The 27,704-nt window shown below is 37.8% G+C and overlaps 1 protein-coding gene across 7 annotated transcripts in view; it reads left to right on the top strand.

The window, feature by feature from the left end:
* PHKB (phosphorylase kinase regulatory subunit beta) overlaps positions 1-27,704 on the top strand; it is a 269,902-nt gene that overhangs the window by 44,258 nt on the left and 197,940 nt on the right. For all 7 annotated transcript variants that reach the window (XM_045442643.1, XM_045442642.1, XM_045442644.1 and 4 more), the window contains 3 exons: positions 1,790-1,879; positions 3,645-3,783; positions 23,697-23,796. In XM_045442643.1, the coding sequence (XP_045298599.1) occupies positions 1,790-1,879; positions 3,645-3,783; positions 23,697-23,796 (329 nt within the window). The remainder of the gene's footprint in view (positions 1-1,789; positions 1,880-3,644; positions 3,784-23,696; positions 23,797-27,704) is intronic.

The following is a 27,704-nucleotide window of genomic DNA, read 5'->3' on the forward strand; positions in this document are numbered from 1 at the left end:
TTTAAAAATAAGTATTTTTTACCCTAAAATCCAAGATACAATGTCATTAAAACAATCTTTCAAAATAAACTCACAAGTATTATGGTAGATACAACGGTGGATTTCAATTTTGCATATTCTATTTAAATTTTTATTCACATGCACATGTATTGTTTATCTATGTAATGAAAGTATATGTAACTTCTGGTGATGTTATTTTTCTTATATAAAGCAAAATATTAGCTCTTCTAATAATAGAGCTCTAAAAAAAAAAAAATGGAAATATCATTCATCCGCAATCCTTCCACCCAGCAAATGTGTCTTCTTTAATCTTTTTATATATGTACCCCAATTTACAACTTGTGATGATTTGTACCTGATTTTATTTTATTAATTGTTGTATGAACTTCACTGAGAGTGTGTAAACTCCTAAAGCTTAGCACCCAATGTGTAAGCAGTAGCCATATTATTTTTTTTCCCAGCTGCCAGGCTGCCTGTATACTTAACACTTACACAGAGCTATTGAATGCAGGGAGGCAGAGGGCATGGCCAAGCCCTGACCTCTTGTGCAGGAGTCCCGAAGCTTTCTTGTCTGTGTTGATAGGCCTTCCCATTCTTAGCTATGTGGCAATTCTGGTTGGTGTCATTGTGAAGATTCTTTTTTAGAAAATCTCTTCACTCAGAGGAAGTCATTTTATATTGCTGATTTTATGCACAAATCATCGTTCTTTCCAACATAAGTTAATGAGATTATTGCCTTAATATATAGATCCTTTCATTTCTTCCTTGTTTATTATCTTCCTAAACATAAAGGGATTCCAAATACCTTGGCTTTATATTAGCATACTGGACATTGCAATTTTAATTTTCTTTAAAAAAAAGATTCTTAATGCATGCCAACACATCCCCCACCCCCAGGTAAATTTTAGGGCCACTCTTGTGCTGTGTGGTTAGATTATATGATGTTTGTTACCTGAATCCAGTTGTGGATTCGTTGTGACCTTGAGATGTTTATAATTTGAGTGCTTTTAACAAAGAATGAGAGATAGTACTTAGTCTGATGGCTGAAGGTTCAGAGGTCTTCCTTTCAGTGAGCAGTTGAGAATGTGCACCAGTCAAGTGAACAATTTGCTGTATCTATTTTGTGGCAAATTATCATAATTATTGGGTATTCTGCAGCTTCTGAGCAGTATGCTCTGTTAATACCTTGGAGTAGTTTTCATGGATGAGAAGTAGAAATGGTTTCTGCTTTAGTACAGATAATATGGCATGAGTTTTATCTAACGAGGAGTAAGTAGAGTCTTCAGAATTTTAGTATGAAAACTCTCTGAATATTCATGGAGTGGATGACTTTGGAGCATGTCAGTATTATCTTTTTTCTTGAGATTTTTGGGGTATGATCATTTGGCAGAAAATTGCTTGATCATGAACATGAAGAATAAGGTTTGGATTTTAGGGCATTTAAGTAGATATTTCTCAAAGGGAACTGAAATTATTGACCTAGGGACTATCACATAAGTATTAGTGGTATTCGGGTTGTTGGGAACAGTATATATATTAATTAGCTATAGTAACTGCCAGGTGTTGGGGGTTTGGGGGTGTTCCCATAACATTTGGAACCCTTCTGTACTTGTTTCAAGGGCAATTTCTTCTCTCTCCCCCTACCAAACATTTGACCGGTAATATAATGTGTTAGTTCACATATAAAAATGAAAATTAGATTGCTAAGTAGTGCTTTTTCATTTATTTAGAAGTTTTGTTTATCTTGGTGAAAATGACTGAATTTGATGGGTTTTCATTTTTCTTTTAGGCTCAGTTTATGAACCTCTGAAAAGCATTAATCTTCCGAGACCTGATAATGAAACTCTATGGGATAAATTGGATCATTATTACAGGATTGGTAAGGAATACTTGAGGAAAACATGTCCTTAGGTAGTTATGATTAGTATTTACTCTACCTTATATTGCATATGTTACGTGCATGATGATGATCTCTCATTTGGATGTGGGGATAGTTTCATTGCTTAGGCAGCTATATATTCCAATTGGATCTTGACCCTGGGATTATAAAAGATTTTCAGCACATCATATCTGTCCCTTGAGTAATTTTAAAACTGTCACCAGTGTCCTCTGTGTCTTTTTACTCTCTTAAACATTACTAGATTTGAGAACTGGAGGCTGTTTCTTCATTACTACCTACATAAAGATTTTGTAAAAGTATTCCTTGCTTACTCATTTACTCATACATGGTTTCTAAGTAGTCCTAAACCTTTTGTATCTATTACTAATTCTTTGGGATACAAAAGATAATCTCAGGATACTATTACTAATATTAAGTACCTGTTATATTTGTTGTTGTTTTGTTTTGCCAAGAACAGCCTGGAAAATTTTGCTTTTTAATGTGAGTAAGCAATTTTGAGATATGTATGCATGGGACTCCTCTTGGTTCATCAGACTGTAAGTTAGAAAAGCCTATTAATTTTTGCCAGTTTGCTTCTTGTGCCATTTATGTGGCCTTGTATGGCAAATAATATAAAATTTAATTTATTTATTTCCCTAAGATAAGGATTTTTTTTGTTGTTGCTGTTTGTGTTAACCTCAGATAAAACCTTAATTCATCTTATTTTAGTCAAAATTCTAGAATATGTTCTTATGTGTCCCTTTTATTATCATTGTAGCCATAACTAGATGAAGAAATGTAAATACCTTTTTAAAGAAATGTCAGTTGTTTACTTGAGACTTTAAGGACCAATTCTTTCCTCTGGGAAAAATGATAAATACCCTGACATTCTAAAAGAAATGGTAATGATAATGTCAGGTTTGTCTGAGAAAAAGAAGAAAGTTAATTCTTTAATCTCTGTGAAGGAGAAGAATGCTTTAGACCTTTGAAAAACTGTCCTAAAAGTAGTTGACATACGTCAATCTAGATTAATTTAATGCATTTTGGTGAAAATCATTTATATTTAGGAATAAAATCACCTTTAGGAAATATAGTTTTAGTGTGTGTATTTTTATATTTTAGGATTCTTATAAAAGGTAATAAAACATTAATTTCAAACTTTTTTTTAAAGTAAAATGTTCTCAAAATAATTGTTTACTTGTTTTCACGTCATATGAGAATGGGATTTGGTTTTGAAATGATAAACATATCTCTAGCCTGTATAGTATAATATGTAAAATGAATATATTCCTCAGAAGTCTAGGCACAAATTAGTCATCATGGAAAATAGGATTCTGGTTTATTTAGCAGTGGAACTGGCTTTGGATTTAGCCATTAATGCCACTCTGTGTTGTACATTTGTTTTGTTTCTCTATTGAACTTCTGTTGAAAACAATAATAAAAAGATATTGATTTTTTTTTCTGTATCTGATGTTACAACACTTACTGACATTAAGTATGATATGCTAAAAGCTTTTTAATTGCTAATTAGCTGAGTCCTATCCTCAAAAGTAGAAATACCCTTCCTGCAGAGTGGATTCCCACTTGTGCTGGAGTGACTTACATGAAGTAATTTCTGCATTCTAAAAAGTTGTATACTATTGGTAGGTTTAGGAACAACAGAATTATCAGCAGTAGGATGAGGAAACGAAAGAAGATTGAGATCTTCAGCCCAAGGGAAATGGATGGCTGTACAGTTCATTCTTTTTCTTGTCTTCCATTCCAGTGAAGTCAACGTTGCTGCTATATCAAAGTCCAACCACAGGTCTCTTTCCCACTAAAACTTGCGGTGACGATCAGAAGGCAAAAATCCATGACAGTCTTTACTGTGCTGCTGGGGCCTGGGCTTTGGCTCTTGCATACAGGTAAGCTGGTGTGTGCTCTTCTAGTAACTGTAAGTCTGGATAATAGGGTTTTGTTGGCCCACGTTGAGCTGAGCATCTATCGTTTGGCTCTGCTGATGACTCATTGTGTGTGATCTGTGACTGCTCAAGGCCTCTAAACAAATTTTAAGTTTTCCTAAGGATTTATACCAGACTAGTTCTAACAGTTTAATGACCTTGTGACCAAAATTTTTTTCAACTGTAGGTTTTTAAATCATCATTACTTTTTGGCAGAATTATCTGCTCATTCTCTTTGAGTTATTTGCTTTCAATCAGGATTAATTGTTGATTGAATTTTGCAGATGATAAAACTGGGGCCCAGGTAGTTAGCAGATTTTTCCAAAAATACACAACTTGTTAATGATAGAGCCAGGGCCAGGACACCCCCCACTGCACCCCACCCCACTCTAGTTTAGTATTTTTTCCCAATGCAATTCATGGAGATATTTATCACTTGTTAAATGTGGTTGTAAATCAAATAATTATTTTATAAAGTTAAAAAAAATCCCTCTACAATACAAAATATCTTCTTATTTTGTGATATATGGAAAACATTCAGTGTGTGTGTCCTGACTCACCATCAGAGATAAACATTTTAACCATTGTTAAGATTTGGTTTCTGAATATTAATTTTCTGAAGGCAAAACATATGCATGTACTTCTGATTTGAAAATTGTATCTTTCACGTGAACATGAGTCCTCTGTTGAAAATTATTGATGTGTTGCACTTAGAAAATCAAATACTGAGATGATATGAAGTAATGGCCTTTAGCACACTTGTTTGCTAATGTCACTACAAGCATTTCCTAACATTCTATGTGAGCACAGTACAGTTTCCTTGAATGTCAAGCTAATACTGGTCCTATGAGTACAGAGAATGCCAGCAATACCTTAACCAAGTGGTCAGGCTAGTGAGGACAGGAGTTGCTTCACTGTGACACAGTGCTAAGTGCACATTGCCCATGTTGACTTCTTACCAAAATGATTAAATAGATCTACCTATGAATAAACAATCAGACAAAGCCAAATTGTGGCTACTTATAAGTCAACTTGCCTGGACTCTTAAAAAATGTAGCTATCAGAGAAGATTAGAAAGTAGTTATGAATATAACTTAGAGTAAGAAAGACTAAAGAAATGATTCAGGAAGATGGTAGAGCAGAAGGATCCTGAGGTAACTTTGTCCCACAAACACCCAAGATAACAGCCACATTAGTGTAACTAACTCTGAAAATGACCAAAAGACTCACAGAACAGACTTTAAACAGTTAACTGTAGAGAGGAGGCCACATGGAAAAGAGTAGGAAGGGCAGAGACATGGTTGGGAGCCAGACCCCCTGGGAGACTAACCACAAAGGGGATGCACACCACCAGCACAGAGGAGTGAGAGGATCAGGCTCCACATGGCACTCCAGGCACAGGGGACCCACACTGGGAAGATGGCTATATATAACATTAAACTTTGAAAGCTAGTGGGGCTTGAATTCTGGAGTTTTTACAATCAGCAAGGCTTAATTCTTCCTTTAAAAATTAGCAGGTTTAGCTCTGGCAGAGCTGGAGGGTGATAGGAAACCGAACACCTGACTTTAAAGAGCCAGCATAAGAAATAATGTGGTCACACAGTTTGAAAAGCATGTGGGGTGTTCATAAAAAAGATTTATTTACTAATGTAAATAAATCTTGTAAGAACAAGTGCTGGAGGGACAAGGATCTTGAGGATCTTTAGGAGACTTCTTCTGAGAACAAAAGAGGTGTCAGGTGCCATTTCTTTCCCCCTGTGTAGCCTAGAAAGCAGGACACTTGCAGAACCAGCACAAACACTTTCTACTTATCCTGCTAGTACTAAGCACCCTGCCCTGCGTTCTCCTGGGGATCAGCCCCATTTGGTAGGCGTGTCTCCAAAGCACCTCCTGCCCCAACATGCCCTGCAAGCAACCCTGGCTGGGACTGGCACCATTTTACAGTGACTCCTGCCCTGAGCAGTGGGGAAGATAACCATCCACACTAGCAAGTCCACAGCCCCAGCAGCTGAAATTTATAGCTAGCAGCACAGAGACAGTGCCTTGCCAATCAGTGTGACTGCGGTCCTGGCAGATAGACTGGGTGCAGGCATCTGTGCTGACTAATGGTCCTGCCCACAAATGAAAGCCTCTCAGGGGACAAAGCAGGGAGAGTGTCCTGCAGGTCAGTGTGACTGCTTTTCCAGATGACAGACTGGGGACAGCCATCTGGCTTGACTGCTAGCCCCAACCACTAATGAAAACTTGTCAGAGGACAAGGAAGGGAGACCGCCCCTAAGGTCAGTGCAACCAGCCCCAGCAAATGGGCTGAAGGCAGACATCTGGTCTGATTGGTGACACTACCCAAATAGAAGCCTGATGCATCCTCAGATTGGCTTCTTAACAGGTAGCAAAACCCTACCTGCTGAAACCACAACAGGCAAAGTGAGCCATTGCAGCCTAAAGAACTGAAGGCAAATGTGGCTTAACAACAGTGGGGCACATGCAACCCACATAGGAGATACCCCTGAAGTACCTGGTTCTGGTAAAGAGAGAGCATTGTGCTATAGGGCATTACAGGACCTCTTCTTCATAAGGCCATGACTTTCGAGATCAGGAGATGCAGCTGACTTTTCTAATACATGAAAACCAATAGATTGTTAGACAAAATGAGACAGAAATATATCCCAAATGAAAGAACAAGACAAAACCACAACAAAAGATCTAACTGAAATAGAAGTAAGCAATATGTCTAATTAAGAATTCAAAGTAATGGTCATAAAGATACTCACTGGATTTGAGAAAAGAGTGGAGGATATCAGTGAGACCTTCAAGAAGATAAAATATAAAAAAGAACCTGTCAGAGATATAAAAGTCCATAATTGAAACAAAAAATACACTAGAGGGAATCAACAGAAGATCAGAGGAGGCAGAAGAGTGGATCAGCGACCTGGAAGACTGGGTAAAGGAAAGCAACTGGGCTGAATAATAAGAGAAAAAAATATAATAAAAAATGAGAATAGGTTAAGGGAATTCAGCAACACCATCACATGTAATAACGTTCACATTATAGGGATCCCAGGAGGAAGGTCACAGAGAATGTATTTGAAGAAATAAAATCAAAGAAAGAAATAAAACCAAAAACTTACCAAATCTGGGGAAGTAAACATATCCAGATTCAGGGATCACAGAGATCCCGCAGTGAAATTAACCTAAGGAGGTTCACACCAAGAAACATAATATTAAAATGGCAAAAAGTACTAACAAAACATCTCAAAGGCAGCAAGAGAAAAAACAGTTACAAATAAGGGAAACCTCATAATGCTATCTGCTGATTTTTCAGTGAAAACTTGAATGTACAGAGATGGAGAAACATTTATAATACAAATGGAAGCTAAAAGAAAGATAGGGTAGCGATACTTTTATCAGACAAAATAGACTTTAAAACAAAGACTATAATAAGAGATAAAGGACACTACATAATGATAAAAGGAACAGTCCAACAGGATGGTATAACAATTGTAACTATTTATACACCCACCATGCTACCACCTAAATACATAAAGCAACTATTAATGGACATAAATGAAGAAACTGACAGGAATACAATAATAGTGGGTGACTTTAACACTCTGCTTATATCAATGGATAGATCATTTGGCCAGAAAATCAACAAGGAAACAGTGGCCTTGAATGACACATTGGGTCAATTGGGCCTAACAGATACATTCAGAACATTCCATTCAAAAGCAGTGGAATACGTATTCTTTTCAAGTGCACATGGAATGTCTCCAAAAGATATCACATGTTAGGTCACCAAAGAAGTCTCAATAAATTCAAAAAGACTGAAATAATGTTATGCATCTTTTCTGACCAAAACGATATGAAAATAGAAAGTAATCACAAGAAAAAATCTGGAAAGGGCACAAATACATGGAAACTAAATAACATTCTAACAAATAAGAAATGGGTCAACGGACAAACAGAATAAAAAATACATGCAGACAAATGAAAATGAAAACAGAATGGTCCAAAATTTGGGGGATAAAGCAAAACCTGTTCGAAAAGGAGTGATTACAGTCTATCTTAAGAAAAATTTCAGCTAAACAACCTAATATTACAACGAATGGAGCTTGAAAAAGAAGAGTGAACAAAGCTAGTAGAAGAAAGGAAATAATAAAGATTAGAGTAGAAATAAATGAAACAGAGACTAAAAACAAAGCAGAATAATTAATGAAACCAGGAAGTGGTTCTTCGAAAAGATGAACAAAAAAGGTAGACCTTTTGCCAGACTCAAAAAAAAAAAAAAAAAAAAAAAAAGGACTCAAAATCAGCAATGAAGAAATAACAACCAATACCACAGAAATACAAAGGATTATAAGAGAATATTATGAAAGACTATTTCCCAACACATTGGGCTACCTAGAAGAAATGTATAAATTTCTTAGATGCATATAACCTAACAAAACTGAAGCAGGAAGAAATAGAAAATTTACATGTTAATGTAAATAGCAAGATTTCATTCTTTTTCTGGCTGAGTAATGTGTGTGTGTGTATGTGTGTGTGTGTACATATATTACATCTTCTTTAACCATTCATCAATGATTGGACACTTGGATTCTTTCTATACCTAGGCTACTATTGTAAATAATGCTATACAAAACGTTGGGTGCATATATCTTGTTGAGTAAGTTTTTTCATTTTCTTTGGGTAAATACCAAGTAGAAGAATTACTGGATGATATGGTAATTCTATTTTTACATTTTTGAGGAACCTCCACAATGTTTTTCACAGTAGCTGCACCAATTTGCATTTCCTCCACTGACACACAAAGTGTTCACATCCTCTCCGACAATTGTTATTTCTTGTCATTTTGATTTTATCCATTCTGAGAGATGTAAATGATATCTCATTGTGTTTTAATTTGCACTCTCTGATGATTGGTGACGCTGACCTTTTCATGTGTCTGTTGGCTGTGTGTAGGTCTTCTCTAGAAAAATATCCATTCCAGTCCTCTGCCCATTTTTTAATTGAACTATTTGGTTTTTGTGTGTTGAATTGTGTTAAGTTCTTTATATATGTTGGATATTAACTCCCTCTCAAAGATATCACTTGCAAATATATTGTCCCACTCAGTAGGTTGCCTTTATGCCTCATTGCTGGTTTCCTTTGCTGTGCAAAAGCTTTTCATTTTGGCATTCCCAATGGTTTAATCTTGCTTTTGGTTCCCTTGCCTGAGGAAACGTATTTAGAAAAATGTTCTTATGGCCATTGTTGAAAACTTTGTTGCCCATGGTTTTTTTCTAAGAGTTTTATGGTTTCAAGATGGAATAGGAGAAGATGACGGTGTATGAGGACGCTGGCCTCACCGCGTCTTGCTGATCACTTAGATTCCACCCACATCTGCTAAATAACCCAGAAAACTGCCAGAAGACTAGCAGAACGGACTCTCTGGAGCAAAGTATAGACAAGGGGCCCACGGAAGAGCATAGGAAAGGCGGAGAGGCGGTGCATGCTACACGGACTGGTGGGAAGGAGCCAGGGCAGTGGAGGGGCAGCCTGCCTGGCAAGGCAGAGCCCCAGTCTGACTTGCAAAAGCGGAGGGGCTGGAATGTGTGAGTTCTGACAGCAAGCAGGACTTAACATCTGGAATGTTAAGTCAGCAGCTCGGCTCAGAGAGCAGGAGGGCAAGAGGACACCAGGAGGGAGAGTATTTGAGCCCTGGAAGACAGAGCTCACCTCAGTGGGGAAGAAAGGGTCTGGCCAATGCCATCTCCCTCTCCCATCCCCCAGCTGAAATCCCAAAGGGAACCAGTCCCTGTCACTGAACTTGCTTGCACCGTGCAAACACCCAATGCTGTGCTTCTGTGGATCCATCCCTCTGACTGTTCTGCCTGCCTTCTGGTGCTGCAGGGCCCCGCCCACAGGGGACCACCCAGGGCAAAACAAGCTAAGCCTGCCCCTCCCGCCCCTGTACACCTTGCGGATCCACCCCAGCTAATATGCCAGATCCCATCAAAGCAGCACCGAAGCCTGGGAGTGTGCAAGTAGCCCAGACAGGGGCCACACCACTCCAGTGTGACCTGCCCCTGGGAGAGGGGAAGAAAAGGAACACACCAGTCTGACTGTGGCCCTAGCTGTGGGCTGGGGACAGACATCAGGTCTGATTGCAGCTCCGCCAACCAACACAAGTTATTCCAGATAGCACAGTGGACATGCCGCACAGTTCTGCGCCCCTCCAGGGACTATCCAAAATGATGAAACGGAAGAATTCTCCTCAAAAGAAACTCCAGGAAGTAGCGACAGCTAACGAACTGATCAAAAACGATTTAAGCAATATAACGGACCATGAATATAGAATAATAATCATAAAATTAATCACTGAGCTTGAAAAAGTATAGAGGAGAGCAGAGAATCTATTGCTACAGAGATCAGGGGATGAAGAAACTGTCAGGAGGAGCTAAAAAATGCTATAAACAAGGTGCAAAATAAAATGGAGGAGACCGCAGCTTGGATTGAAGAGGCAGAGGAGAGAATAGGTGAACTAGAAGATAAAATTATGGAAAGAGGAAGCTGAGAAAAAGAGAGATAAAAAAATCCAGGAGTATGAGGGGGGAATTAGAGAACTAAGTGATGCAATCAAGCACAACAATATCCATATAATACGGATTCCAGAAGAGGAAGAGAGAGAAAAAGGTGCTGAAGGGGTACTTCCAACAAATCATAGTTGAGAAATTCTATGATCTGGGGAAGGAAACAGGCATTAAAATCCAAGAGGCACAGAGAACTCTCTTCAGACGTAACTTGAATTGATCTTCTGCGTGACATATCATAACAAAACTGGCAAACTACCAGGATAAAGAGAAAATTCTGAAAGCAGCTAGGGATAAGCACCCTCTAACATATAAAGGGAGACTGATAAGACTAGTGACGGATCTATCTAATGAAACTTGGCAGGTCAGAAAGGAATGGCAGGAAATCTTCAATGTGATGAACAGAAAAAATATGCAGCCGAGAATCCTTTATCCAGCAAGTCTGCCAATTCAGAATAGAAGGAGAGTTAAAGGTCTTCTCAAAAAAAAAAAAAAAAAAAAAAATGAAGGAATTCATCACCACTAAACCAGCCCTACAAATTATACTAAGGGGGATTCTGTGAGTGAAATGTTGCAAGGACCACAAAGGACCAGAGACATCAATACAAGCATGAAACCTACAGACATCACAATGACTCTAAACCCATATCATTCTATAACACTGTATGTAAATGGACTAAATGTTCCAACCAAAACACATATGGTATCAGAATGGCCAAAAAAACAAGACCCATCTATTTGCTGTCTACAAAAAGAGACTCCTTTTAGACTTGAGGACACCTTCAGATTGAAAGTGAGGGGATGGCAAACTATCTATCATGCTACTGGAAGTCAAAAGAAAGCTGGAGTAGCCATACTTCTATCAGACAAACTGATGTTAAATTAAAGGCTGTAACAAGAGATGAAGAAGGGCATTATATAATAATTACAGGGTCTATCCATCAGGAAGAGCTAACAACTATAAGTGTCTATGCACCAAATATGGGAGCCCCCAAATACACAAAACAATTACTCACAAACATAAGCAACCTTATTGATAACAATGTGGGAATTGCAGGGGACTTTAACACTCCACTTACAGAAATGGATAGATCAGCTAGACACACGGTCAATAAAGAAACAAGGGCCCTGAATGATACATTGGATCAGATGGACTTCACAGATATATTTAGAACTCTGTATCCCAAAGCAACAGAATATACTTTTTTCTCGAGTGCACATGGAACATTCTCGAAGATAGATCACATACTGGGTCACAAAACAGCCCTTCATAAGTATACAAGAATTGAAATCATACCTTGCATACTTTCAGACCACAATGCTATGAAGCTTGAAATCAACCACAGGAAAAAGTCTGGAAAACCTCCAAAACCATGGAGGTTAAAGAACACCCTACTAAAGAATGAATGGGTCAACCAGGCAATTAGAGAAGAAATTAAAAAATACATGGAAACAAATGAAAATGACAATACAACAATCCAAACACTTTGGGATGCAGCGAAGACAGTCCTGAGAGGAAAATAATTGCAGTCCAGGACTATCTCAAGAAACAAGAAAAATCCCAAATACAAAGTCTAACAGCACACCTAAAGGAAATAGAAGCAGAACAGTAAAGACACCCCAAACCCAGCAGAAGAAGAGAAATAATAAAGATCAGAACAGAAATAAACAACACAGAATCTAAAAAAACTGTAGAGCAGATCGATGAAACCAAGAGTTGGTTTTTTGAAAAAATAAACAAAATTGACAAACCTCTAGGCAGGCTTCTCAAAAAGAAAAGGGAGATGACCCAAATAGATAAAATCATGATGAAAATGGAATTATTACAACCAATCCCTCAGAAATACAAGCAATTATCAGGGAAGACTATGAAAAATTATATGCCAACAAACTGGACAACCTGGAAGAAATGGACAAATTCCTAAGCACCCACACACTTCCAAAACTCAAACAGTAAGAAATAGAAAACTTGAACAGACCCATAACCAGCGAAGAACTTGAATCAGTTATCAAAAATCTCCTCTAACAAATACGAGTCCAGGACCAGACGGCTTCACAAGGGAATTCTACCAGACATTTAAAGCAAAGATAATACCTATTCTTCTCAAGATGTTCCAAAAAATCAAAAGGGAAGGGAACCTTCCAGACTCATTCTATGAAGCCAGCATTACTTTGATTCCTAAACCAGAAAGACACCCAGCAAAAAAAGAGAACTACAGGCCAATATCCCTGATGAATATGGATGCAAAAATTCTCAATAAGATACTAGCAAATCGAATTCAACAGCATATAAAAAGGATTATTCACCATGATCAAGTGGGATTCATTCCTGGGATGCAGGGCTGGTTCAACATTCGCAAATCAATGTGATACATCACATTAATAAAACAAAAGGACCATATGATCCTCTCTATCGGTGCAGAAAAAGCATTTTACAAAATCCAGCATCCTTTCTTAATAAAACCCTTGAGAAAATCTTGATATAAGGAACATACTTAAACATCATAAAAGCCATTTATGAAGAGCCCACAGCTAATATCATCCTCAATGGGGAAAAACTGAGAGTTTTTCCCCTGAGGTCAGGAAAAGGACAGGGATGTCCACTCTCATCGCTGTTGTTTAACATAGTGTTGGAAGTTCTAGCATCAGCAATCAGACAACAATAGGAAATCATAGGCATCAAAATTGGCAATGATGATGTCAAGATTTCACTTTTTGCAGATGACATGATATTATTAATGGAAAACACGATAGGCTCCACCAATAGTCTGCTAGAACTGATAACATGAATTCAGCAATGTCTCAGGATACAAAATCGTACAGAAATCAGTTGCTTTTTTTTTTCAATATATGAAGTTTATTGTCAAATTGGTTTCCATACAACACCCAGTGCTCATCACAAAAGGTGCCCTCCTCAATACCCATCAACCACCCTCCCCTCACTCCCACCCCCCATCAACCCAGAGTTTGTTCTCCATTTTTAAGAGTCTCTTATGCTTTGGCTCTCTTCCACTCTAACCTCTTTATTTTTCTTTCCTTCCCCTCCCCCATGGGTTTCTGTTAAGTTTCTCAGGATCCACATAAGAGTGAAACCATATGGTATCAGTCTTTCTCTGTATGGCTTATTTCACTTAGCATAACACTCTCCAGTTCCATCCACGTTGCTACAAAGGGCCATATTTCATTCTTTCTCATTGCCATGTAGTATTCCATTGTGTATATAAACCACAATTTCTTTATCCATTCATCAGTGGATGGACATTTAGGCTCTTTCCATCATTTGGCTATTGTTGAGAGTGCTGCTATAAACATTGGGGTACAAGTGCCCCTATACACCAGTACTCCTGTATCCCTTGGGTAAATCCCTAGCAGTGCTATTGCTGGGTCATAGGGTAGGTCTATTTTTAATTTTCTGAGGAACCTCCACACTGCTTTCCAGAGTGGCTGCACAAATTTGCATTCCACAAACAGTTCAAAAGTGTTCCCGTTTCTCCACATCCTCTTCAGTTCTGTAGTCTCCTGATTTGTTCATTTTGGCCACTCTGACTGGCGTGAGGTGATATCTGAGTGTGGTTTTGATTTGTATTTCCCTGATGAAGAGCAACGTTGAGCATCTTTTCATGTGCCTGTTGGCCATCCGGATGTCTTCTTTAGAGAAGTGTCTACTCATGTCTTCTGCCCATTTCTTCACTGGGTTATTTGTTTTTCGGGTGTGGAGTTTGGTGAGCTCTTTATAGATTTTGGATACTAGCCCTTTGTCTAATATGTCATTTGCAAATATCTTTTCCCATTCCGTTGGTTGCCTTTTAGTTTTGTTGGTTGTTTCCTTTGCTGTGCAGAAGCTTTTTATCTTTTTGAGGTCCCAGGAGTTCATTTTTGCTTTTAATTCCCTTGCCTTTGGGGATGTGTCAAGTAAGAAATTGCTACGGCTGAGGTCAGAGAGGTCTTTTCCTGCTTTCTCCTCTAGGGTTTCGATGGTTTCCTGTCTCACATTCAGTTCCTTTATCCATTTTGAGTTTATTTTTGTGAATGGTGTGAGAAAGTGGTCTAGTTTCAATCTTCTGCATGTTGCTGTCCAGTTCTCCCAGCACCATTTGTTAAAGAGACGGTCTTTTTTCCATTGGATAACTTTCCTGCTTTGTCAAAGATTAGTTGGCCATACATTTGTGGGTCTAGTTCTGGGGTTTCTATTCTATTCCATTGGTCTATGTGTCTGTTTTTGTGCCAATACCATGCTGTCTTGATGATGACAGCTTTGTAGTGGAGGTTAAAGTCTGGGATTGTGATGCCTCATGCTTTGGTCTTCTTCTTCAAAATTACTTTGGCTATTCGGGGCCTTTTGTGGTTCCATATGAATTTTAGGATTGCTTGTACTAGCTTCGAGAAGAATGCTGGTACAATTTTGATTGGGATTGCATTGAATGTGTAGATAGCTTTCGTAGTATTGACACTTTAACAATATTTATTCTTCCAATTATTGAGCATGGAATGGTTTCCATTTCTTTATGTCTTCTAAAATTTCCTTCTAAACCATTCCATAGTTTTCAGCATACAGATCTTTTACATCTTTGGTTAGATTTATCCCTAGGTATTTTATGCTTCGTGGTGCAATTGTGAATGGGATCAGTTTCTTTATTTGTCTTTCTGTTGCTTCATTATGAGTGTATAAGAATGCAACTGATTTCTGTACATTGATTTTGTATCCTCCAACTTTGCTAAATTCATGTATCAGTTCTAGCAGGCTTTTGGTGGAGTCTCTCGGATTTTCCATGTATAATATGTCATCTGCAAAAAGTGAAAGCTTAACTTCATCTTTGCCAATTTTGATGCCTTTGATTTCCTTTTGTTGTCTGATTGCTGATGCTAGAACTTCCAACACTATGTTAAACAACAGCGGTGAGAGTGGGCATCCCTGTCATGTTCCTGATCTCAGGGAGAAAGCTCTCAGATTTTCCCCATTGAGGATGATGTTAGCTGTGGGCTTTTCATAAATGGCTTTTATGATGTTTAAGTATGTTCCTTCTATCCCGACTTTCTCAAGGGTTTTTATTAAGAAAGGGTGCTGAATTTTGTCAAAGGCCTTTTCTGCATCGATGGACAGGATCATACGGTTCTTATCTTTTCTTTAATTAATATGATGTATCACGTTGATTTGCGAATGTTGAACCAGCCCTGCATCCCAGGAATGAATCCCACTTGATCATGGTGAATAATTCTTTTTATATGCTGTTGAATTCGATTTGCTAGTATCTTATTGAGAATTTTTGCATCCATATTCATCAGGGATATTGGCCTGTAGTTCTCTTTTTTTGCTGGGTCTCTGTCTGGTTTAGGAATCAAAGTAATGCTGGCTTCATAGAATGAGTCTGGAAGTTTTCCTTCCCTTTCTATTTTTTGGAATAGCCTGAGAAGGATAGGTATTATCTCTGCTTTAAACGTCTGGTAGAACTCCCCAGGGAAGCCATCTGGTCCTGGACTCTTATTTGCTGGGTGATTTTTGATAACCAATTCAATTTCTTCTCTGGTTATGGGTCTGTTCAAGCTTTCTATTTCCTCCTGATTGAGTTTTGGAAGCTTGTGGGTGTTTAGGAATTTGTCCATTTCTTCTAGGTTGTCCAGTTTGTTGGCATATAATTTTTCATAGTCTTCCCTGATAATTGCTTGTATTTCTGAGGGATTGATTGTAATAATTCCATTTTCATTCATGATTTTATCTATTTGGGTCATCTCCCTTTTCTTTTTGAGAAGCCTGGCTAGAGGTTTATCAATTTTGTTTATTTTTTCAAAAAACCAACTCTTGGTTTCATCGATCTGCTCTACAGTTTTTTTAGATTCTGTGTTTTTTTTCTGTTCTGATCTTTATTATGTCTCTTCTTCTGCTGGGTTTAGCCTCTCTTTGATGTTCTGCTTCTATTTCCTTTAGGTGTGCTGTTAGATTTTGTGTTTGGGATTTTTCTTGTTTCTTGAGATAGGCCTGGATTGCAATGTATTTTCCTCCCAGGACTGCCTTTTCTGCATCCCAAAGCGTTTGGATTGTTGTATTTTCATTTTCATTTGTTTTAATGTATTTTTCAAATTCTTCTCTAATTGCCTGGTTGACCCATTCATTCTTTAGTAGGGTGTTCTTTAATGGCCATACTTTTGAAGGTTTTCCAGATTTTTTCCTGTGGTTGATTTCAAGCTTCACAGACTTTGTGGTCTGAAAGTATGCATGGTACGATCTCAATTCTTGTATACTTATGTAGGGCTGTTTTGTGACCCAGTATGTGATCTATCTTCGAGAATGTTCCATGTGCACTCGAGAAGAAAGTATATTCTGTTGCTTTGGGATGCAGAGTTCTAAATATATCTGTCAAGTCCTTCTGATCCAATGTATCATTCAGGGCCCTTGTTTCTTTATTGACCATGTGTCTAGATGATCTATCCATTTCTGTAAGTGAAGTGTTAAAATCCCCTGCAATTACCACATTCTTATCAGTAAGGTTGCTTATGTTTGTGATTGTTTTATATATTTTGGGGTACCTGTATTCGGCCCATACACATTTATAATTGTTAGCTCTTCCTGATGGATAGACCCTGTGATTATTATATAATGCCCTTCTTCATCTCTTTTTACAGCCTTTAAAGTCTAGTTTGTCTGATATAAGTATGGCTACTCCAGCTTTCTTTAGACTTACAGTGGCATGATAAATAGTTCTCCATCCCCTCACTCTCACTCTGAAGGTGTCCTCAGGTCTAAAACGAGTCTCTTGTAGACAGCAAATAGATGGTCTTGTTTTTTTATCCATTCTGATACCCTATCTCTTTTTGTTGGCGCATTTAGTCCATTTACATTCAGTGTTATAGAAAGATACTCTTTTAGAGTCATTGTGATGTCCGTAGGTTTCATGCTTGCAGTGATGTCTCTGGTATTTTGTCTCACAGGATCCCCCTTAGGATCTCTTGTAGGGCTGGTTTAGTGGTGACGAATTCCTTCAGTTTTTGTTTGTTTGGGAAGACCTTTATCTCTCCTTCTATTCTAAATGACAGACTTGCTCGATAAAGGAGTCTTGGCTGCGTATTTTTTCTGTTCATCACATGGAAGATCTCCTGCCATTCTTTCTGGCCTGCCAAGGTTCAGTAGAGAGATCAGTCACGAGTCTTATAGGTCTCCCTTTATATGTTACAGCATGTTTATCTCTAGCTGCTTTCAGAATTTTCTCTTTATCCTTGTATTTTGCCAGTTTTACTATGATATGTCGTGCAGAAGATCGATTCAAGTTCCGTCTGAAGGGAGTTCTCTGTGCCTCTTGGATTTCAATGCCTTTTTCCTTCCCCAGATGTGGGAAGTTCTCAGCTATTATTTCTTCAAGTACACCTTCAGCACCTTTCCCTTTCTCTTCCTCCTCTGGAATACCAATTATGCGTATATTATTTCTCTTTAGTGCATCACTTAGTTCTCTAATTTTCCCCTCAAACTCCTGGATTTTTTTATCTTTTTCTCAGCTTCCTCTTTTTCCATAATTTTATCTTCTAGTTCTCCTATTCTCTCCTCTGCCTCTTCAATCTGAGCCGTAGTTGTCTCCATTTTATTTTGCAGCTCATGGATAGCATTTTTTAGCTCCTCCTGGACGTTCCTTAGTCCCTTGATCTCTGTAGCAAGAGATTCTCTTTCAAGCCCAGCGATTAATTTTATGACTAGTATACTAAATTCACTTTCTGTTATATTGTTTAAATCATTTTTGATCAGTTCATTAGCTGTCGTTATTTCCTGGACGTTTTTCTGAGGGGAATTCTTCTGTTCATTTTGGACAATCCCTGGAGTGTTGCAGGACTGCGGGGCACTTCCCCTGTGCTGTCTTGAATAACTTGCGTTGGTGGGCGGGCCGGAGTCAGACGTGATGTCTGCCCCCAGCCCACCGCTCTGGCCACAGTCAGCCTGGTGTGTGCCTTCTCTTTCCCTCTCCTAGGGGCGGGATTCACTGTGGGGTGGCGGCCTGTCTGGGCTACTTGCACACTGCCAGTCTTGTAGTGCTGGGGATGGGGCATATTAGCTGGGGTGGATCCGCACGGTGCACAGGGGTGGGAGGGGCAGGCTCAGCTTGCTTTTCCATTGAAGATCCGCTTTGGGAGGGGCCCTGTGGTATCGGGGGAGGGATGGATCCGCATAAGCACATCATTGGGTGTTTGCGGGGTGCAAGCAAGTTCCCTGGCAGGAACTGGTTCCCTTTGGGATTTTGGCTGGGGAATGGGCAAGGGAGATGGCGCTGGCGAGCACCTTTGTTCCCTGCCAAGCTGAGTTCTTTCGTCTTGGTCTCAACGACTCTCCCTCCCATTGTCCTCCAGCCCTCCTGCTCTCTGAGTAGAGCTGTTAGCTTATAACCTTTCAGATGTCAAGTCCTGCTTGCTGTCGGAACACACTCCGTCCAGCCCCTCCGCTTTTGCAAGCCAGACTCGGGGGCTCTGCTTGGCCGGCAGGCCACCCTTCCCCCTCAGCTCCCTCCCGCCAGTTCGTGGAGCGCACACCGCCTCGCCGCCCTTCCTACCCTCTTCCGTGGGCCTCTCGTCTGCGCTTGGCTCTGGAGACTCCGTTCTACTAGTCTTCTGGTGGTTTTCTGGGTTATTTAGGCAGCTGTAGGTGGAATCTAAGTGATCAGCAGGACGTATGGTGAGCCTAGCATCCTCCTATGCCGCCATCTTCCCAGGATGTCTTCATCAGTTGCATTTTTAACACTAATAATGAAGCAACAGAAAGACAAAGAAACTGATCCCATTCACAATTGCACCACGAAGCATAAAATACTTATGAATAAACCTAACCAAAGAAGTAAAAGATGTGTATGCTGAAAACTATAGAATGGTTATGAGGAAAATTGAAGAAGACATAAAGAAATGGAAACCATTCCATGCTCAATAATTGGAAGAATAAATATTGTTAAAATGTCAATACTACCCAAAGCTATCTACACATTCAGTGCAATCCCAATCAAAATTGCACCACCATTCTTCTCAAAACTAGAACAAGCAATCCTGAAATTCATATGGAACCACAAAAGGCCCCGAATAGCCAAAGTAATTTTGAAGAAGAAGACCAAAGCAGGCTGCATCACAATCCCAGACTTTAGCCTCTACTACAAAGCCGTTATCATCAAGACAGCATGGTATTGGCACAAAAACAGACACATAGACCAATGGAATAGAATAGAAACCCCAGAACTAGACCCACAAATGTATGGCCAACTAATCTTTGACAAAGCAGGAAAGATATCCAATGGAAAAAAGACCGTCTCTTTAACAAATGGTGTTGGGAGAACTGGACAGCAACATGCAGAAGGATGAATCTAGACCACCTTCTCACACCATTCACAAAAGTAAACTCAAAATGGATAAAGGACCTGAATGTGAGACAGGAAACCATCGAAACCCTAGAGGAGAAATAGGAGAAAACCTCTCTGACTTCAGCCGCAGTAATTTCTCACATGACATATCCCCAAAGGCAGGGGAAGTAAAAGCAAAAATGAACTGTTGGGACCTCATGAAGATGACAAGCTTGTGCACTGCCAAGGAAATAATCAACAGAACTAAAAGCCAAGCAATAGAATGGGAAAAAATATTTGCAAATGACATATCAGACAAAGGGCTAGTATCCAAAATCTATAAAGAGCTTACCAAACTGCACACCCAAAAGACAAATAATCCAGTGAAGAAATGGGCAGAAGACATGAGTAGACACTTCTCTAAAGAGGACATCCAGATGGCCAACAGGCACATGAAATGATGCTCAATGTCGCTCCTCATTGGGGAAATACAAGTCAAAACCACACTCAGTTATCACCGCACACCAGTCAGAATGGCCAAAATGACCAAATCAGGAGACTGTAGATGCTGGCGAGGATGTAGAGAAATGGGAACCCTCTTGCACTGTTGGTCGGAATGCAAACCGGTGCAGTCGCTCTCAAAACAGTGTGGATGTTCCTCAAAACAGTAAAAATAGATCTACCCTGTGACCCAGCAATAGCACTGCTAGGAATTACCCAAGGGATATAGGAGTGCTGATGCATAGGGGCACTTGTACCCCAATGTTTATAGCAGCACTTTCAACAATAGCCAAATTAATGCAAAGAGGCTAAATGTCCATCAATTGATGAATGGATAAAGAAATTGTGGTTTATATACATAATGGAATACTACGTGGCAATGAGAAAGAATGAAATCTGGCCTTTTGTAGCAACGTGGATGGAACTGGAGAGTGTTGTGCTAAGTGAAGTAAGTTATACAGGGAAATACAGATACCATATGTTTTCACTCTTATGTGGATCCTGGGAAACTTAACAGAAGACCATGGGGTAGGGGGGAAAAAAAGCAGTTATAGAGGGAGGGAGCCAAAATGTAAGAGACTCTTAAAAACTGAGAACAGGGGCGCCTGGGTGGCGCAGTCGGTTAAGCATCCGACTTCAGCCAGGTCACGATCTTGCGGTCCGTGAGTTCGAGCCCCGCGTCGGGCTCTGGGCTGATGGCTCAGAGCCTGGAGCCTGTTTCCGATTCTGTGTCTCCCTCTCTCTCTGCCCCTCCCCCGTTCATGCTCTGTCTCTCTCTGTCCCAAAAATAAATAAACATTGAAAAAAAAATTAAAAAAAAAAACAAAACTGAGAACAAACAGGGTTGATGGGGGTTGGGAGGAATGCGAGTGTCGGTGATGGGTATTGAGGGGGGCACCAGTTGGAATGAGTACTGTGTGTTGTATGGAAACCAATTTGACAATAAATTTCATATTTTTAAAAATTAATTAAAAAAAAAGGTTTATGGTTTTGTGTCTCACAGTAATTCATTTGGAGTTTATTTTTGTGTGCAGTGTAAGGAACTGGTCCAGTTTTATTCTTTTGCATATAACTGTTTAGTTTTCCTGGCACCATTTATTGAAGAGACTGCCTTTTCCCATTTACACATTATTACTTCCTTTGTTGTCTATTAATCAACCATATAAGTGTGGGTTTATTTATTCATATGTGGAATTTAAGAAACCAAATAAATGAATGAACAAACAAAAAAGAGGCAAACAAAAAACCATACTCTTAAATGCAGGTAACAAACTGGTAGTTGCCAGAGAGGAGGTAGGTTGATGGGGGGGATAGGCAAAATAGATAAAGGAGATCAAGAATACACTTATCTTCAGGAATATTGAGTACCATATTGTTGACTCATTATATTATACACCTGAAACTAATATAACACTGTATGTTAATCATACTTCATTTAAAAAAAGAAAAAGGCAATAAAATGTTAAATTAGTCAACAAAATAAACATGGCACTCAAATGCAATCTTTTATTGTATCCCACATTAGAAATAAATCCTAAAAGGTATATCTTGGTAAATTTGATATTGCATATATATTAGATAATTTAGTAACAATATTAAATTCCTTGGGTGTGGTGATAATATTCCTTGGGTGTGGTGATAATTGAAGGCAAATGTCCTTGTTTTTAGGACATGTTTTTGAAGTGTGTGATAAGTAAATTCACGGATTATTATTCTTCCATTTATTCATTTTTTAGAATTAAAAGTATTCATCAGATCATATTAAAACTTGAGTTTACCTCCACAGAGCTTATTAAGGAGAGTGGAATATTGCTAGATCCTGGTAGAAAATAAAGGAATTATTTCAGGTCATCATATTCACCTTAAATCTGTGAAAAGGTAATAAATATATCCTGGCAGCCTAAATGTTTTTACTCAAATGCACCTGTTTTTTTGTTTGTTTGTTTGTTTGTTTGTTTGTTTTACTTTCTCCGTCAGAAGTGAAATATTCTTCTGGTTTCTACTTTATTTGGTGAAGAAAGGAGAAATAGGGGAACTCCATTAAAAGAGAAGAACTCTTCATAGTGGCTGATTTATTCTGGAATATTTTAGTTTTGGTTAAATGCTTATTAAAATTAGGGGCAGAAAATTATTTTAAAGACAATTTAATGGGGTGCCTGGTGGTTCTGTCAGTTAAGTGTCTGACTCTTGACTTTGGCTTAGGTTGTGATCTCAGAATTTGTGAGTTCGAGCCTTGCATTGAATGGGGCTGTCAGGGTGGAATCTCCTTGGGATTCTTTCTTTGCCTGGCTCTCTCTCTCTCTCTCAAAATAGATAAATAAACTTAAAAAATATAATTTTAGAAAAACTTGAATTTTATTTTGTTTTATTTTTAGATGAGGTTGGAATTGGACACAGATTTCATTGAGTTTATTCTACCCGAAGTATGCTCTTTCTCTTGTATGGTCCACTGTTACCTGTGCTATAATTTGCCTCTATTAAAACACTTGTGTTGGACATTAGACAGAAAAATGGATCATAGAGCAAAGTCATGGTAGTTTTACTACAGTACCTGCATTTGAGGAAGGAATGACATTCTAATAGCAACTTACTTTTGTCTGACATTGACAGTGCTATGTTTAAATGATCATTATTGTTTCTCATAGTGGTATATGAGATTCGAAGTTAGAATAGGAAGAAATTGTAGTCTACTTTTTAAGGAGATGGGTGATACTTTTTATCAAGGGAGGATGAGTGCCAGATATTTTAGTTAAGATTCAGTGAAACAATGAATAAGTTACTTTCATTTTTCAGTCATGGTTAAGTGTCATCTACCTTTTGATCCATGGTAAAAAAGGACCCTAAAGTTAGAAGAATATCTTCACCTTGCTAAATAGTTACATTTTAACTGATTTTTTTCTTTTTAAAAGCAAGAGATATAAACAATGGTCGATTGATTTTAAACTAAGACCCAAGCGTATAAAAGTGCCAAATACATCATGTGTCATACTGGATGTGTGTTTTTTTAAAGGAATATTTGACTAAAGTGCCCACCTTGACATTGGTAAACACATGGTAGACCAAAGAACGCATGTGCCTACATTAATCTGTGTTGCCTTGAATCCAACCATTGCATAACCTAAAGGGACTGGTGTTAAAAATCGCCTCTACTCTGTAACAGCATATTAAAAAAAAATCTTTTGGTTGGTTTTTCCAATTTAGAATATCCTTTAAAGTTTTAGCCGAGTCAGTGTAGAAACATTGTAAGCTATTTTGAAGCAATTGGCTAACTTCCTTAAAAGAAGGAGAAATCAACACAAGTTTCATCATAGGACTTTTTTTTTTTTTTTTTTTTTTTTATTGCAGCATTTCTACATCTGCTGGGAAAATGGAGTTTCACTGTTACAGAATTAGTAGATGTGGCCAGAACATAGGATTAGTCAGATAGTTAAATACTTAATTACTGGAAGCTCTGCTTCCTTTTCAAATGCATTTCCAATTTGTTTCATGAGTTATCTCTCTTACCCAGGCGCATTGATGATGACAAGGGAAGGACCCATGAGCTGGAGCACTCGGCTATAAAATGTATGAGAGGAATTCTCTACTGCTATATGCGTCAGGCCGATAAGGTAAAACACTGTAGTGTGGACTGGAATTCTCACATCGTTCTGAAGGATTAATTTAACCAGTATAGCAATAGCATCTTCTAAAGAAGAATGTACTTTCAAAAGGTAAAGTCACATCCTAGAGCAGTCTAGACAGCTTAAAACAGCCCTGCCTTCCCAGCCCAGGGTTTGAAATACTGAAATTAAAGAAACACCATAAGCAAGAGGTGACTGAGAATTGTTATTTAGGCTTTAATTTGTTTGTATGTTGGATCTGGTGTTTGCTTGATAAAGACTCAGTTTTTCAGGAACGTTACAATATCCATAATTGTAACCAATATATTACTTAAGAAAATTCTTATCCAAATCCTTTTGCACATGTGCTTGCCCTGGCTTAATTGAACTTTAAAAATACTTCATCATTTACATGTAAAGAGGACAGGAATTTTTGGCTGAGAAAATAGCAGATTTTACAGGGATATTGTGGAAAGTAAAATAATATACATAAAAATCAGTAATTATAATAATTATTATTAAAATAATATACATAATAAAAAGTCTAAGATTCTATGCAAATATAAGATGATAATTCTCCTACTTACCTACATATCTGTGTCACTGGGTCCATATACATCAGTGAGTATATGAGTCTCCAAGATCATCCCCAGGTTTGATGATTCAGTAGCAAAGATGTACATTAGTAATTATGAATGTTTTATGTTTTTATCACTTAATATTTTATGTTTTTATGTAAATATTACATTAAGTTTTTGTGATTGTATATTTTTTAAGATCTGTATCTGAAGTCAAAACTGAAAAAAAATTATACTCTATCAGAATGTGGCAACAAGAAAATGTTAGTTGGCAGAAAAAGTAAATTTATTCACCAGCTCATAATAGAGATATGTAACAAACCTGTAATTGTCTACTGAGATTTGACTTTGCAAATCATTATTATAAAGGTTTTTCAGTGCTTGAAATAAATCATATTGTCATACTTGACTTAAACTAGTATGTCATATATATTGAAGTAATTGTGATTAATTTTTTTTCCCTAAGTGTGAGAAGTTTACTGTTTATTTCACATTTATCATCTCATGAATGCCTAATGTCTGTGAATTAACTTTTTTCTCAAGGAAACATTGTGAGAACAGTGAATTTCATATGTTTATTAAGCAAGCTGACAGACTTAAATAAGTAATGTTTATCAAAAGGAAGGAAATGATGATAAAAAAGGGTCTTTGTGGCTTAACCAACTGTTAATATCCCTTTCTGAATATTACTCAACCTTACTAACCAATCTTCACAATTATGTGTTCTTTTGAATACAGCTTAAACTGTCTTGAATTTCTTATATTATAAAGAATTAACATTTCTTTCCTTTGTGTAGTTATGATGTTAGACAAAGTAAATGTGAGTTGTAAGAAGGTGTAGATCATATTAGGATTAGGTATGTATGCATACCACAAAATACAGGGTTTTACATATTTTAAAGCATTTTTATTGTTGTAATCTTTTCTGATCCCCATAACCTTCTAGAGTAGGAATGAAGGATATTTTCATAATTCACATGTGACTGTGAAGGACTGACTCAGAGATTTAACCACACATGCCCGGCTCACTGTCTGCTACCAAACCTTCACCTCATTGATGCCCACCATTTTCTTCATGATTCTGCAGCTGTAGAAATATGTAGTAGAATATTTAAAATATGTTTGCATATTTTAAAATGTGAAATATATATTTTTTGCCTTTTTTGTAAAACTAACGTGAAGTGTATTTATAGCAATAATTTTTTATTTGACTTTAAGGTTTATTTTCTTTGTCTTCTGAAGTAAAATCATGACATGCTTCCTGACACATTTTCTAAAAATACTACTGAAAAGATTTTAATTCATTATGCATTTGAATGAATAGAGTTGTCCTTGATTTGCAGAATGTAGAGCAATCTGATTTCTATTATTATCTTTCCACTTACTTATCTTAATGCCTACTTAGTCATATTAGGAATTGTTTTTTTACCTTTAAATGTTCATATTCTCTCATTTACTCTATTTTCTAATACCATCCCCACCGCCACCCCCACCCCTGGGAGAAGTATTCAGAATTTTTCAAAATAAATTCAATTTGCTTTGAGTAGTTTGGAAGGCAAAGATTTCCTTTATAATGGGCTATGAATGTTTCTGTCCCTAGCTATCTATATAAAAAATTTGTCTAAAATGTTACTGAGTAGTTTCTAGTTTATTAAAAGTCATTAAAATTTTATAAAATTTATTCTTCCGGGATTCCCTTATGAGATGATATTCCCACCTAAATTCTGTGTTAGGTCTATAAATTAAGAATGGATGACAAATTACTCACCTTTTCATAAATGATAAGCTGTTTATTCACAATTATTTAAGTTTCCAGGAAAAATCTAAAAATACAAGTTGAGAAAACATTATTTTAGATTTTTTTGGTTTAGAAAATTTTGCCTTAATTATTCTTTATTTTTACTTTCCTTTCCAGGTGCCCAACATATAAAATACTGATTAATGTCCCTTGTTTTGTTTGTTTGTTTGTTTTTGTTTTTGTTTTTGTTTTTTTACTGATTTCAAGAATAGTTGTTCTCTACAATTCACATATAATAATGCCTCATTAATTTTCAAAGCTTCTATAGTCTGGGTCTTCTTTTTTTCCCCTGGCACAGTGATTGAATATAAATTCTCATACTGGGTACTTGTGTATCTTGAAGACAAATGACAAACACTATGTTATCAACTGTAGCAATAACTTTTTTTTTTTAATGTTTATTTACTTATTTTGAGAGAGAGAGAGAGCTCATACAAGCACGGGATGGGTAGAGACAGACGGAGAGAGAGAGAATCCCAAACAGTTTCCAAGCTGTCAGCGCAGAGCCCTTCACAGGGCTCAGTCTCATGAACTGTTAAGACCATGACCTGAACTGAAATCAAGGGTTGGACACTTAAATGACTTACCCACCCCGGTGCCCTGTCATAATAACTTTCTTAAACTGATAAAAACCTTATTCTTTTAGATCTTTATCAACAGGCAAAATGTATTTTATTTTAATTTGAGCATATTTTTGTCTGAGAGCCCAGAGTAATGTTCATCACTTTGAGATAATAATCATGGTAGTGTAAAAGGGGTGACCGCATTGATTTCTATTTGTGTAGCCTAAGACTGTTGCCAGCAGTTTCAGATACTGAGAATGGATAGCCTTCTCATCTTCTTCTGTTAATACTGGATGTCTTGGTCATTTTATCTTTTTTTTTTTTTTAATTTTTTTTCAACGTTTATTTATTTTTGGGGGGACAGAGAGAGACAGAGCATGAACGGGGGAGGGGCAGAGAGAGAGGGAGACACAGAATCAGAAGCAGGCTCCAGGCTCTGAGCCATCAGCCCAAAGCCTGACCCAGAGCCTGACACGGGGCTCGAACTCACGGACCGCGAGATCGTGACCTGGCTGAAGTCGGACGCCCAACCGACTGCGCCACCCAGGCGCCCCTGTCTTGGTCATTTTATAGATAGAAGATATATATCTCTACCTTCATCCTCATCCTCTCATTCCTAACTATCTAATGGTAGGGCCTTGCTTTCATTTTCTTGACTTCAGTTATAAGGAAGGCTATGCATTTGTTTATGGGGTATTTGCAGGGCTCTTGAGGGTGTGCAAAAATATATTAGCCCTTTAGCACAGTAGTGTCCAGTGAACTTTCTGTGATAGTAGACATGCTCTGTATTACTGTGTTGAACTTTGAAGAAGCCACTAAGCACATACGGCTATTTGATATGTAGTCAGTGTAAATGAGGGACTGAATTTCTAAACTTTGTTTAATTGTAATTTAATTAGTTGCCTGTAGCTAGTAGCTCCATATCGGATAGTGTAACTTGTAGAAGCTTAAAGATAGTAAGAGTGTATAAAAAGAGAG

The sequence above is a fragment of the Leopardus geoffroyi genome, chromosome E2, assembly GCF_018350155.1.
Source record: "Leopardus geoffroyi isolate Oge1 chromosome E2, O.geoffroyi_Oge1_pat1.0, whole genome shotgun sequence".
Lineage (NCBI taxonomy): Eukaryota > Metazoa > Chordata > Mammalia > Carnivora > Felidae > Leopardus > Leopardus geoffroyi.